Here is a 15,382-nt window from a genome sequence, read left to right on the forward strand (position 1 = left end):
TCCCTGTAGCTGCAACAGCCTATGGGGCTTATACAGCTTATAAGGCTTCACTGCAGTTTTGAGAGGGAACAGGAGAGAGTTACTTTCAAGTGGAATTTATTTATTTTTTTTCCAGTGAGGGATGGATCCTAAAGTGGGCCAAGCTTGCAGTAAATTACATTAATAGAGAGTTTCTTACTTGGGATCCAGTGTGGATCAAAGCTGTGTCTCACTTTACCAGGGTTCTATATGGGCAGGTGCTCTGTGTCAGAAGCACTGACACGTGTGCAATGCAAATGCATCTCATTGTGGTGATCACTTATTCCTGCCTCTTCTTTCAAGGAGCTTTTCCATGCTAAAACCCTAATTACCCAGACACTGGTCTGGTAATTTCTGATATGTGTACTATAGTTTTTCTGTAAATAGCTATTTTTAAGTTGAGCACCAGCAGTCCTGTTGACCCAAATGCTTTTTACCTTTTATCCCCTGAGATCTCTAGATCAGCACAGCTACAGTGTCATGTATGACTTCATGCCTTTTTTTAACTCTGTGTGCAAAGGCCTCCTGATATTATGGATGATACCTGATCTGCATAAATTCTGCAAAGATTACAGCTCTTAAGCAAAGAGTGCAAAAACAGGTTTTAATTTTTGTTTTCTTGGCTGTGTGGTGTTAATCAATACTGATTTGAGTTGCAAATAGGAACTGAGTTGTAATTAATAAAAACTAGATTGATATTTCTTCTTGTTCTGTTGCAGAGCATTATTTACTAGTATAATAGTAGATACTAGTGAAATGGTTTATTTTAAAAGGATAAGCTGTTAATAATCCTATAGAGGTAGGAAAACAAGTGTCTGCAGTTTCCCTGAATGGGAAGCTTGCTTGCTTAGAATTTATCATCCTTCTTTGAAGTAGAATCATCACATTTGTTTTATTTCCAGCATGGCATCAAATAGATGCCTGTAATCATCCTGACAGATTGCCGTAATTTTCTTGTGCTGCTTTTCTAATTACTGAGAGTAGTCTGGAAAATATTAATTGTTTCCATTTAATGTATTATAACCATATTAATTGTAAAATAAATAAAATATAGTTAGATTTTTTTAATATGACAGGTGCTTTCTAATAACCTTCTCTTTATTTCCTCAGCCTCAGTACAGTTTCCATGGCAGAGATCTGTTTCACATAACAAAGTGCCCTATTATATCAAGTAAGTTTGCCTTGATTCTTTTATTCTTAAGTATAACAGGTTATCACCAAAACCTAGCAAAAAAAAAAAAGGTACTAAGTAGTTACAAGAAATGCTATCAAGAGTTTCTCTATGTAGTGTTCTGCTGCCTATACTATAAAGTCATGTTTTTTGCTTTGCATGCTGCATAATTTAGAAACATGTAAAAACAAGTCACTGACAAACCCTAATTAAAAAGCTCATTCAGATAAGAAACAGCAGCAATGTATTACCAGTGGCTCATTCAAAGTATAAACTGTAGAGGGAAAAAAATGATGTATTTGAAATCAAAAAGTTCATAACCTAGAGCAGAACAGTGGTGACTAATATCTATTGAGCCCATTCATCATTTTGTGTAAAATTCCTTTGGAAATAGGCCTTGACTGTCCTATTGTCATCTTCTTTTCTTTACATTTTTATAGTAATTGATATTAAGGTAAATTTTACTCTGTTATAAATATTGATAAAAATTTTGCATAAGCCTTGATTACCGAGGGGAGTGGTTGAGATACTTATTTTGAAAATAATAAAAAATTCCTAAGTTACAGAGGTGTGGAGACCTTGATGTGTTCTACAAAGAACAGTCCCTAACTTTGCTTTTCTTTACCATTATTTATTTTGTTTGCCGGTATTTTTAAGGTCAAAGATTACAGCTTTGAGAGGAAGGCTTGTTCTTTGCTAGAGAGGTAAATGAAATTTTTAGAAGGTACAGTGTACAAACGAGACCCAGAGTACTTCATTTTAGGCTGAAGGAAATCTGTGTTAACATGTTATCAGCCAGGGTTTGGGAAAATAGTAGGGGTTTAAAGTCTGTAGGATGACTGGGAATTGGACTTGGAGATAGTTAATTTTAAAAGAATGTAAGTGAGGATCTTTTACTACTGCATTTTGCTCATAACTCTGAGAGCCACATTTTGTGCTTCGAACAATTTACGAGTATTTGAGAGCTCTGAAAAGCAGGTAGCAGTAAATCTATGTCAATCAAACCTTGTTAACATTCTTGAGATGTGACAGTTGTTTTTAAACTGTCATATGCAGATTAATTTCTTTAAAGGATCTGAGTGGAAAATCAGAAAAAGCAAAAAAACCTGCTATGAGCATCCTTGAATTCTCTATCAAAGCATTTATGTTTCTGCTCAAAAGTTTTGCAAGAGGCAGCAAAAACTGTGACATGATGGAGAAGAGGTTACTGCCTCCCTCCCAAGTGGAAGAAGAGAGGGCAGAAGTTGGATGTGGAGGCACCCTCACTGCTCAGACTCAGGCAGAAGTACTGTTAAAATGATCACACCTGCAGCAGTAATTCAAGGAAAGTGCTGAAGTGGCAAACTAAAGAAAACTACCCTAAACCTGTCGTTTTTTCTTGTGGGTATGTCCTTAGTGGATGTTGAAAGATTCATGTTCCTGTTCTACCTTATCAGAGTCAATAGCTGGAGTTGGGGGCATGAGTTGGCTTCAGAGAGTTCTGTGGAGCTCACAGTTCATTCAGAGTTGGGAACAGAGATAAGAACAGGTGGAAAAAATTAAGATATTCCTTCTGATATGTGCTGAGCAAAGCAAAGATTTTAAACTTGAAAATTTCAAATGTATATCTTTTTTTTTTTTTCTTATCTAATACATTCTTCTGAGTTTCTGAGGCTCTCTTACCCTACCTCAGCAGAAGTTCAGTTTTTGAGAATTTTTTTTCCCCCCATTTATTTCATTACTGGTTCAGAAGAAAATCTTTCCAGTAAGTGCATTAGGTTCAATCCTTCAAGCACACCAGTTGGTGGCAGAGTATTCCCTGGTACAGTGGCCTTGCTCCCATGGTAGTGTGTTGGTGGCCCAAGAGCTAGATTGGAATGAAGTCAGCTGGGGCTCAGGAACAAACCCCAGCATCTTTTAGAAATTGGTTTTAAAGGTTTTTCACAGAAAGTCTGGGAGGCCAGGTTTGATAGGGCAAGTTCTTTGAGGGTTGAGGTCTTTAGTAGCAGAGACCACTGTTTTATTTTCAGGATGACTTTAATGAAGTCACCAGAATTAACTACTGCATTTCAAGACTTTTCCAGTAATCTTTCCCTACTTTCAACATGATATATGCTGCTAAAGCAATGTCTTGATTCTTGTGTCTTGAAAAAGAATGATGGTACATGTAACTAGTAGGATTTATTTTTTTAAAAAAACTTGGGGTTTGTCTGGAAAGCTGACTGACCTTGGCAGTTTCCTACCTTTTTTATTTCTTACTGATCTAAACATAATTGTTTTCAGGAGCATATAGATAAATCAGAGAGTTGTGGAAGATAAAACAGAAAATAGCTGATTCTGAACTTCAATTGCTTTGTTATGATGAGGTTGGCACGTACTTTTGGCTTTAAATACCCTTTTAAATCTTTGTCTGTTACTTAATTTCAGACACAGTTTAAAGAAGACAGAAAATACTGGCACGAAAAACTTACTAGTTTGGAATGATTACATGCTTATATGAGTAAGACAATTCAAGAGAGCAGTCAATAAGATTCAATGATGTTTTATTATATAGAAAGAAAAGCTAGAAAAGAGGGAGAAACTGATTTAATTTCCTTTTTTTTAAAAAAAAAAATACTAATATTTTTCAATGAGTTGCCTTTGATGTGAAGCACGAGTAGAGCATGAGTAGAAGGAACAAGAAGCTGTAATAAGTCTCAAAAACTTTATCGTTTGAGAGCAACTGACTGTATTTACAAGAAGACCTCTATATTCAGAGGGAAGATTTAAGATGCCAGTTGTTCATTTTATGGTATAGCAGAACAAGGATAATAAAAGTATGAACCAATTATTAGTGGCTGAAAAATGATAAGATTTAAAAATTAATTTTGAAAGGGAAATAAATGCTAATTGAAATCAGGTTACTGAAATTCTGAATAAGAGCATTTTTTTGACAACCATGAATTTATAACTTAATTTTTATAGCTTTTTGTCTGTGTCCTTGAATGAGGAATGTTAAATATTCAAAAAGTGACATAGCTGCAGGTGATGAGGAAGTTGTACCTCTGTTGAGTATTTGGGAAAAATAAAAAAGAACCAACTTCGCTCTGTAGTTTTACTGCATGGAGAATGTAGTTTAAAAAAGTTAGGGGACTGTGCCTGAGAAGGCAGGAGAAAATACTTCAGGTAGCAATTAATCTGTAAGGAGAGTGTCAAAATGATACAAGATGTCTGTTTTCAGGTCAGAAGCACTTTATTTGGTTCCTGACACCAGAGGTAGCTTGCATTTACATGAGTAGAGAGAAGTTGCTCAGTGGAAGGTCTTTGCTGTGGTGACTTTGGAGTCCAGTCTGTTCTCCCCACCCCATTTACTAACAGTTGGCAAATGGGGTTGTATTTAATCAGGTAATGAGGCACAGGAATGATCAAAACTCCAGTGTACAACCTCCACTGCCCTGTAAGTTCAGACAGAGGCAGTCTGGTTTGGGGTGTTTTGGAAAGGGTAACTATCCTGCTTAGTTGGAAGAAGGATTTATAATTAATTTGGTTCAGGTTTATAAAGGTGTGTGTTTCCTGGACTGTGGTGGATATTTGACTGAACTGAACTTACACACGTGACTTACCCTGTCACTTTTCTTCTCTTGAATTGTCTTACTATTTAAGTCAGATCTGCAAAATGTTGCTGCATCTGTTGATGTGATTTTATTTAATCCTTTTTGCCTCCTGTTTGATTTTTTTCTTAATGCTAGTTATTCAATATTTCGTATTTCCATAGACTGTAGTCTACAGTAGTAAAATTAAATGAAAACCTTAATCTATAAAATCTTGGGGCTGCTGGGAAAAAAACAAACCATAGTATTTCATACTTTTAAAATTGAACTAATGAGTACGTGGAAGGGAATGCAACACAGTATTTACTAGTGCACTTTAGGTAATAAAAGTGTGAGATTTGGGCAAAAGGTTTGGCAAACTTGCCATTGAATATATTTTTCAAAGGTTGGTTTGTAAAGATTTGAGATTTAATAGGGAAAAATTTTTGTTGTTGTACATTTATCAAGTCTGTTTAGTAAGATGTTAAATAAGACATCCTTGGCCTCCATAACAGTAAATGGGAAAAAAAAGTAAAGCCTGTATTACATAGCATTTCAATAAAAATATTCTAAAGAGAAGCAGAGTAATGAAACACAATGATCATTAAACATCCATAAGGGAAACATGATGAATATGCAGAAAGCATAATTACCCTAGCATTTCTCACTGTTTTTCTTTTAGCTGTAATTTAAGCCTTCTTTGGCCATGTACCTTTCAATGCCATAAATTATTAGGTATTTATGCTGTGCAGAAGAAACAAAAAGATAATACACAAGAGATCGCAGTGAGTTTAATCTCATGCAAGGCATTACATATAGGGAGAGCAATTTCTTGTTGCAACCATTAAATTGATCAATATAAAACTCCATAGTTGCCTTGCCTTTTCTGTAATCCTGCAAAGTGGCTGGCATCACTAGCATCTTAGACATCCTATTTTATCACCTCCTATATTTTTTTCAGCTTTATGGGGACAGAAATAAAATGTTTTCTGCTTCTCCGTTTTTCAAGACTCTTCTGAAAGCCTTTGCTGATGTTTGGTTTATGCCTGCATGGGGAAGAGGGCGTGAAGTAATGGAATAGAGAAAAAAAAATCTTTTTTCTTATCATACTTATATCCATAATCTCATTCTTATAAGCATTACTGTTTCCTTTAGAAGGGAAAACAAATAATATACAGAAAGAGGTAATACAGGTTTGAGGGTTTGAGAGTTTCTTCAATTACCAGTTCCTGTGCTCGTTTTCGTTTTCAATTAAAGCACTGCAGCAGCACATTTCTCTGAAGTAATTTCAAAATATCTGCATATAAATTGTTCTACCAACCTCTAAGGTGCAATACCCTTGTGATGCATTATGCCAACTCTTTTCACCACAAAATAGTATTTTCAAATGGTCTTTAAAAAAAAAAAAAAAAAAGAAAAAAGGAAAGAAAATATGCCGGATCTAGATAAAACTCCATGACATAAAGTGGGGATGTTATGTCATTTGAAATTTGGCAAGGATAGTAAAGTTGGAGTTCTGAGTGCTGTCGACTTATTAGTGATCAGTATTCTGATTTTGGGTCATGTTTTTTGCAAATGACTACAGGAACAGAAAGGTAATTAACATCATGCCAGAGTGCTATTTTTTGTGGTGCTCACCAGTGATTATCAACAGAGGCCTTGTCCATGATAAGAAATTATAAAAAATACCTATAACCTGTTTCTATTTTTCTTCCTTGTACAAAAAAATCTGAAAAAGAGCAAATAGATTTTTCTTTTTACAACCCTGTGAGCATCTTGGAGCACGTGGAGATATTGAACTTAATCCATTAATTTCTTTAGCACTATTCTTTCTAGAGCATAAATTAAATGACATGCTTACTGTTTCTCAGCTTTTTATTTACAATCAGAAAGTATTTTAAAAATGGATTATCTTTGCCAGTTATAATTAGAAAGCTGCCAGCAAACATAATGGATAAGAAACAGATTGTAAGGGCAAATGTTTGTCATGTAGGCTTTGTAGTTTGGAATATTTCATGGTTATTGTGGTTTTTTGTTAGTGAAATTTACACAAATGCATTTTGACTTTTTAAATTATGCCACTTTGTCAGGTAATATATTCATGGATGCATGTTTTGCTGCGTGGCTCATATTGGGTCCATAAGTTGGGTAGATTCCTTGGACTCCTGTACACCTTGAAAAAAATTTTTTTTGGTGCCTTTTAAAAGTGAGATGAATAACTGGCCCAATTGTTTACCTTCAATCAAAGTTAATATCACCACACTCTATGAGTAGTTCTTGACATTAGCAGGGTACTTTTAAGAGAAGGTGCTCCTTGCAGAGTAATCACTGTGACCTAGGACAGAAGTGCCATGGTAGTTGTAACAGAAGACTCTGCAGGTTTCTCTGCTCTTGGTTGAGTGCTTGGTGTGAATCTTTTTGAAAGTTCAGTAAGATGCTTTTTTATAGCTCTTGTTAAATTTACAATCACGTGGTTTTTTTCAATGGCTCTGTCCAGAGAAGTCTGGCTTTGGTGCCTATATGACACCTGCCCATGGAATGTATTTGGTGAAGGCAGCAGCACTGCCTGTGACAGTGAAGCTGTTGCCTCTCTTGCCCTGAGCAGACTGTTGAGCTGGTGACTCATTCACTCTGAGCCCATTCCTCTTCCCTGCAAGATCCTTGTACAGAATTGCGTGGCTGTTACCAATGGTTTCTTGCTGGGTGGTTTGGGATTACACTGACACAGTCATGTTCACCCTCTGTAGTCACTTAGCATGTCAGGTAGTACTGACTATAAGGTAATTTTGGAAGGGATTCTCTCTTGCTTTTTTTCAGTTTCACCTGATGATGTTCACTTGGCCTTCTTTCTCACAAATTCAGTGTGGCATAGGAAGAAACTGAGTGATAAGTTTCAAAAACCCATTGGTCTTTATGCAGTCTGGCACAAATGTATTACTTTTGCAAATAAAATAGAAGCAGAAAAATATTTCATGGTCATTATTAGGCATAAATTTCATGTTCTGTGTTTTCTGTAAAGGGAAAATTTGGCTGTTCAGGTATTGACTGCATCAGGTGGAGAAACAAGACTACAGTGCAGGATATAGAAGTTTTTGATATCTTGTTCACTTTTTCTGCTTCATGTTAAGTAAACACAAAATAGAAAAAAGCATATTTTTTGCATGCCATGTTGTCACTATTAAAGTGATTTTAGTCTTTCAGATAAAACTGTACTGAAACTCTGTATTTAAAGCATACGATTTCAATAATTAAACTGTTGTTTACTCTTAATTCTTGAAAACTTGATTTAAGGGATAAAGTTTGATTAGTAAAATCAGCTCTTATTCATTGCATGTGGATATATAAATTACTTACAAGCTGGAATCTAAATTGCAATTAACTGTACCCACATCCTAATTAAGTATTGCAAATGTGTAATGGAGTGTATTTCCAGAGGGGGAATTTAAAAAAAGGCAAAAAACTTATGCAACTATTTAAGCATTTTTTTCTTCAATATTTTTAGAAATTAAAAATAAAAAAAGAAAGAAAGAAAGAAAGAAAAAAGAGAAAAGGTCTCTGGACCTAGCTAAATAAACGTTGCACCTCTGCTGCCTCTCTCAGGACTATCCTCAGCACCCCAATAATCAGAAATATATTTGTTCATGGAACCACATGTTTAATGCCAGAAAACAGGGAACTGGGAAATAATGACTGCAATTTTGACATCATAGTTTCTAAGGCAGTAAACAGGACTTGGTTCAGCTAAATTGCATGTAGTTTACATGCAGTGTGTTTCATTGATATTTCAACATTTAAGATAGAGGGAAATATATTTCTGTGTATACATGTATTTACAGCTTCTGTCACAGTACTTCCACCTACTTTTACTTTCAACATAAAAGTTTGGAGGTGGTTTAATTAAAGGTTTATTTTTCTCAGAATATCCTAAGAAATCCTTTCCACTTAGAATTCTGACAGTAAAATCACCAATTGTTTTGGGGTTTTTTGTTTTGTTTTGGGGCTTGACTTTTGGAAGTGTCTTGTTAGGGAATTTGAGTTAAAGCCCTGTCCTTAAAAAAATCTTTATTAAACTGATCATATATTTTATTCATTTCTGTGGGCAGTTGTAGTGGGTTTTGGCAACAATTCTAAATGAGCAACATGGTATTTATAGCATCCTGTGAACATAATAGTGCAGACATTTAGCAGCTTGCAGAATAGATTGAGATTATTAAAAAAGTTGAGCAGTATGAACTATTATATTGTATTTCCTGTTCAATATTTACTGAAGCTGTATATGTTCTTTTTTTCTGATATACTTGTAGTCTTTTGACATCAGGGTGAGAATGCTGGACAGTCACCGGCCTTTACCATGCCAATGCCTAAAATCCAAATATATTATTTCTTGTTGCTGGCTTCATGATGATTTATTGGTGTGCCTTTTACAGGAAAATGATTGTCAATCTACTTGTTTTCAAAATTACTTTTCTGGGCAAAGATAAGCCTAGTGCTGTTTTAGAAGTGTCTTTCTAAAAAGTGCAAACCCACTAATTTACTGGTGTGCATTAGCTTTGGAATTTAGTACTACCAGAGCCACGACCACCTTATTGGAAATTTGAAACATGAATGGAGTTCATGTGATAATGATATCAAAATGAAATCAAATAAAAGCTTCTATTCAGCAAGATGTTTTCAGATGTAAAGATGTATTTAAGTGTTTTCTTCTGAATTGAGGAGAGTTTACTGTAGTATTTTAGAGTCAATCAAGGTCTGATAGAAGCTGATTATTGTATAAATCTCTCTTGTTTAAGTGGTCGTGTTCAGTCAGCAACTAGGGAGCAATCACAAAGAGGGACAAGGAGATTTGTACCTACTGTATTAATAGGAAATGCATATTTTGCCTATAAATTCCATGAAAAACACCTCACAGAGTTGTGATGGTGCCAGATAGACAAATGAGATCTATGGCAGAGTGTGAAGCACAATGGGGAGAAGCTGTCTCTGAATATCTAGGTTAGACTCAAAGCTCAAAGGGTTGTGCTGGTGGATGGACTGTAAAGTGAGGATTGTGTCCCATGTACAGAGACCCATTTCATGCACTTTCCACTGGTAAATGTTTGAGGCTAATGCATACACAAAAGGGTTCTCAGCACTTACTTTGTTAGGAGCTTGCCTTCCCTTATGGTACCTGTCCTGTCTCTGCAGTTCTTTGGAGCAAGGACTTTCTATACAATTTTTTGGTGCCACGTAGCATAAAAGGGTTTACTCTAGGTTGGTTTCTTGATTAAAAAATAAACATTGATGATAAATTACTGTGCACTTACTGAGGTACAGCCATTTATATATAGCAAATGATGATACAGTTCACTACGTTTAATGCCAAAGGGGCCTTTTAAAAGTCATTGGTTACAACCAAATATCCCTCTATGCAGGAAAAAAATTGGGTGTATTAGCAAATTTTAAGTAGAAACAAAGTGTTCTCTGAGCATTACTGTTTAATTTGGTAATATAATTTCATTTTCATTAACTTTTAAAGGGAATCCTTTTAACATGACTTCTCTGATTAATTACCTTGCAAATCTAATTCAAATGTAAATAATTTTTAAGACAAGAATGTGCAATAGTTCTATCTGTTAATATTGATAAATACAAGTGTGGCTTGTAGAAGGGAATTGGAGATTTCAGTGGATCTGACATAGTACATGTTTTGACCCCTATGGCTGCCTACTTGAAACCCTGATAAATTGAAACAGCAACACTAAACAGTAGCTTAAGAGATGCTGCCTATTGAATCTCTGTTTTGTGAACATTAGTGTAGAGCATGTCCCCTAAATCAAGATATTTATTGATGGGTTGTGTGGATGCTGATCAGGCTTTGCATTGGACTCCATGATCTTAAAGGTCCTTTCCAATCTAAATGATCATATTACATGTTAAATAAATATTACAGATAAAGCTTAACATGGTCTGTGTTCTGATACATGTGGTCAGATATGCAATTAAGTTTGAAATAAAATCTCAATATTTTTATTTTTTAATTGTTTTTACAACTATATTTATTATTTTACAGCACAGGAGATGTTACATTTATTAATGTACCTCTTAGCTACAGGGTCAGAGTCCAGCTCTTACCATTACAGTTAGAATCAAAAGTAAATATTATTAAATATGGGTGGGCTATTGTCTGACTAACTTTGTGATTATAAAATCAAGGAACTGGGTGGTACAGATCATACATTTTAGTTAAAGCTGAGGGATTTCTTGCCACTTAAATGCAGACAATCAGAATATCTTTAAGATTTTATTCTTTGGAAGTGCTTATGTGTGTTTACTGAAACTTTGACTTTGTTCCTTTGTAGTCATGAGACACAGACAACTTGTTGGGATCATCCTAAAATGACTGACCTCTTCCAGTCCTTAGGTGAGTGCATTCATTAAAACATTTTGATTTTTATTCCATGAGTAAAAGCTGCATTTGGATACTGACCATGTTGGAGTTCTCATGAACTGAGTTTAATAGCATTTCCCACTTTGTGATGAGACTCAGTTTGCCCAAAACCTACTGCCTTGGTAATGTCATGTATTGTCTTTTGGCAATATTAATTCTGAACCATATACTCTGTATGCTTTAATGCAGCACCTTGGTTTTTTAACTTCACAAGGAACTGTCCAATGGTACAGGCTCTCTGCATGTTTAAACCAGGGTGCTCATCTGCAAGGAACTAATTTGGTAATAGAGCAGCTACCATTTCAGTAAAAGCTAAACTGTATTATGTTACAACTAGTTCAACATGCCCTGATAGCATCAACATTTACTGTGAAATCTCCCGTTCTAAGGAGAGGAAGGGTAAAAATACTATTAAGTGATGAAAAAAATGTGACTGTACCAATCAGTTTCTAAAACAGAGCTTACAGCTCTGTAATTGTCCATTTTAAAGCACTATTTGCAGAATCGTGGCATATAAATTATAGCTTAAGCCATTTTTCTATTACTGTGACATTTGCTGCCCTCTGTTTCTTGTATGTTATCTAATGGAGTTGTAAATTATTTGAGAAACTTACTCTATTTGAGCAATTGTCTGGGAACTATGTACCAGTGCATAATACATATGTAAAACTCTCCTGTATATCTATCTGTATTACATGTGCCAAGATAGGGTCAGAATTTCTGGAGGGCCACTCTCTTTAAGGTCCTGGACTGTCAGAGTCAGGAGGCTTTCCCTGAAGGTGAATTGGACTGAGGTCCCAACTTGTCAGGTTTTTAAATATGTTCCAATATATCCTATTAATTCACTGCAGAGAAAAGAAGGGACATCAGACTCCTTCCAAAATAAGAGGATTTATATGTAAAGGAAAGTTGTGGGTTCTGCTTTTGGGGCGCTCATGTTTCTGTTCTGCTGTTTCAGCTGACTTGAACAACGTGCGCTTCTCCGCCTACCGCACGGCCATCAAAATCCGCCGGCTGCAGAAGGCACTGTGCTGTGAGTTGGGCCTTTGAGGAAATGGCTTCTCTCACCACCTGGGGAGGGGAGGGTCAGCTGCATAGCAACATTGATGGTGGACCAAAGTCATCCTTATCTCTGTCTCAGATTATGTGGGGCAGATACAATGAGAGTGCATTCACACTGCAGCAGAAAAATGGGGCAAGAGTGTATCCTGTGTTGCAGATGTACTGGGAAATTGTGTAGCACTGGGTCATGATGATATTTTATTCTTGTGCAGCATTCTTTAGCTCATTTTCAAGAAATTTTAATGCCCCAGATACTGAAGTATGGTACTGAAAGGCAAAAAGGGAAGAAAATCACCATGTATATTCAGAATTCTCTTGCTGAGTTCCTCTAAGTGATTTAAAATTTAAGAATGTTAATAGGAATATCAACCACACAAGAGGAAAAAAATGGAACGTTTAGACATCAGGGACTAAGAGAGCTGTAAGCACTTTTCTGTTTGAGGGAAGAGTGCAGTCTCTTTGCCTGCTATCATTTGCAAGGTCTTTTTAATAAAAAGCCCCAAAGTAATGCCTGACTACTTTCCATGGGATTAGAGCAACCACAAATTTGCCATTAGCAGGTGCATGTAATTACTCCTGAGTCAGTCACTCACACCTGCTTTAACTAAATGATCTGGTTTCTCTTTTTGTTTGGGAAAGTCTCCTTGCTGCAGAAAGGGAAGAAATGGATTTTGTGCCCATTGGTTGGTTAAAAGCAGGATTGGTCATTCAGCATGTTTAAGCAGATGCAGAATGGTACTGCAAAAATGCACTGAAACCTGTGTAGGCATTGTGCCAGAAATGGCATGACAGGATAACTGCATGTCCCAGATTTTATTTAGCCAGGTAAGTGCTGAAGTAAGCAGGAATGGAAGTAATTTTCTCTGGTTGTTCTCCATGGACAGTGCCATCCAAAAGTGTAAGTGTAGCTTAATTTGCATTAGTATAGCATCAGAGTTGTTTCTTTTTTTTTTTTTTTTTTTTTTTTTTTTTTCGTTCAGAAATACTTGGCAGTACCTCTCACAGGTCCTTCTGGAATGCTCAGGCAGAGATATGAATGAGAGATCTTAATGCCAGCAGACCAAGATGTGAAGTGAGCAGACTTAGTGTCTATTGAATTGCTTCTTTTTAGTGCAAGGATGGTAATGTTAAGCCAAACCCAAAGGCTACAACTTTCTGGCGTTCCAAAGCTTTTGGAGTTTTCACAAGCTTTAAAAAGGGCAGGTTTTGTGTGCTGTCAGTCTGTTTTATGAAGCTAATTACCTGCTTTTAGCCAGCCATTAAGTACCTTACAGAAACAGGTTGCAAAGTAACCAGAAAATTTAAAAAAACCCAGACAAACAAGCAAAAAACTCCCACAACCCAAACCTAAAATAAAAGCTAACACCAAAACAAAACCAGCAAAGTGATTACATTAATTTTTACAGGGTTTTCTTTGTCATGAAGGTTTTTGAAGTCATGAGGGGAAAGTGTGAAAAGTGGCCATCTCCTAAGTTCAGTATGTATGTCATCAGAAAGCAGTTTACCCTCACTTGGCTTCACTCTCCCTCCACAGCTCAAAAAGTGGTCAGGGTTACACTGTGAATTGTTTGTGGGTTCCTGTTGTTTTTGAATGTGGCTGTGAGCCTTTTCCAGTGTATCACATCCTTTATAGTATTGTAGAAGATTATGCTGCAGTGAGTGTATTGCCAAACACTTCAGCTACCTCAGGTCAAACCAGTGGCAAGGTGTTTTCCTGCAATTACCAGTCTGCCTCTTTGATAAATACATGGCTGGCATTTGTTTGCAAGCCCAAGAGAAGGGTTTAAAATATCCCCAAACAAACAAAAAAGAAAATGAAAGATAAACAAATGCAAGCCCCTGCAAATATGATGCTGTAAGGTCAGAACAGAATGTACTGATTTTAGTGCAGGACAGGAAAGGCAAGGGCTGTGAGGAAGGGTAGATGGGGAAAAGGGGCTGGGAATGTAATCCTCTTTTGGTAGATGATCTTTGAGTTCTTGGCAGAATTGTTCATAGTGGTTTGTGTTATCTTGCTCTTGCTTCTTTTTCTATTGTACTTGTTTTCCAGCCCAGATAGAATTACCCAATTTTCACAGACTGCAAATCTGGGGTCCTTATTTAACATGGTCATTCTCCCCCTCTGCTCTTGTGAGACCCCACCTGGAATGGTGTATCCAGGTCTGGGATCCTCAGCACAGGAAGCATGTGTACCTGTTGGAGCAGGTCAAGAGGCAAGCAAAGAGGATGGTTGGGTGATGGAGCACTTCTCCTATGAGGAAAGGCTGAGAAAGCTGAAGTTCTTCATCCTGGAGAAGAGAAGGCTCCAGAGAGCAGCCTTTCAGTACCTAAGGGAGGCTTATAAAAAATAGGGAGAGTAACTTTTTTAAAAGGACAGATTGTGATAGGACAAGGAGAAACAAGGAGTTCTAAACTAAAAGGGGAGATATTTAGATTAGGTATTAGTATGAAATTTTTAATGTGAGAATGGTGAGACACTGGCACAGATTACCCAGAGAAATTGTGGATACTCCATCCCTGGAAGTGTTCAAAGCCAGGCTGGATGGGGCGTTGAGCAACCTGATCGAGTGGGAGGTGACCTTGCCCCTGGCAGAGAGCTTTGAACTAGAAAATCTTTAAGGTCACTTCCAACAAAAATAATTTTCTGATTCTATGATTTGTTGTGATGATTGGTGAAGAGCAGTTCACAACATGTCAGAGATTGTCACGTGGATTGTTTTCGTTTGAGAGACGACATTTATACTGCAGATGTGTTACTGACTCATCACAAGCAGCTCAGTGTGAGCTTTTCATATACTTCAACTGCATGTTATGTATATTGTAGCAAGCATACTAATGCATTGCAACTATTTTTTTACTTAAAGTCCTTGCTTCTGTAAAAAAACAATCACTGAGGATTATACCATTTATGTTGCATCTTTTCCACTTCCTTTTGCAAAAGGAGTTAGAAGAGCTCATTGATGGCCTTTTATTTTCACCATACAAACCCCAGATTTTCACAATCGTGTTTGAATGGTTTTGAGAGCAAAACCTTTTTTCCCTGTAAAATATCCATTGTATCACCAACTGCTTATAGAAAGAATTCTGTAATAAAGGAGATAAAAGTATTTTTCAAGAAAGCATAGCATTTAGTCTTCTGGAAAACTACAATAAATA

The 15,382-nt window shown here is 36.4% G+C and overlaps 1 protein-coding gene across 5 annotated transcripts in view; it reads left to right on the forward strand.

Moving 5' to 3' along the window:
• Positions 1-15,382, forward strand: part of UTRN (utrophin) — a 329,881-nt gene that overhangs the window by 262,823 nt on the left and 51,676 nt on the right. For all 5 annotated transcript variants that reach the window (XM_056488825.1, XM_056488823.1, XM_056488826.1 and 2 more), the window contains 3 exons: positions 1,129-1,189; positions 11,076-11,137; positions 12,123-12,197. In XM_056488825.1, coding sequence (XP_056344800.1) covers positions 1,129-1,189; positions 11,076-11,137; positions 12,123-12,197 — 198 coding nt within the window. The remainder of the gene's footprint in view (positions 1-1,128; positions 1,190-11,075; positions 11,138-12,122; positions 12,198-15,382) is intronic.

This window comes from Oenanthe melanoleuca, chromosome 3 (assembly GCF_029582105.1).
Source record: "Oenanthe melanoleuca isolate GR-GAL-2019-014 chromosome 3, OMel1.0, whole genome shotgun sequence".
NCBI classification, from domain to species: Eukaryota; Metazoa; Chordata; class Aves; order Passeriformes; family Muscicapidae; genus Oenanthe; species Oenanthe melanoleuca.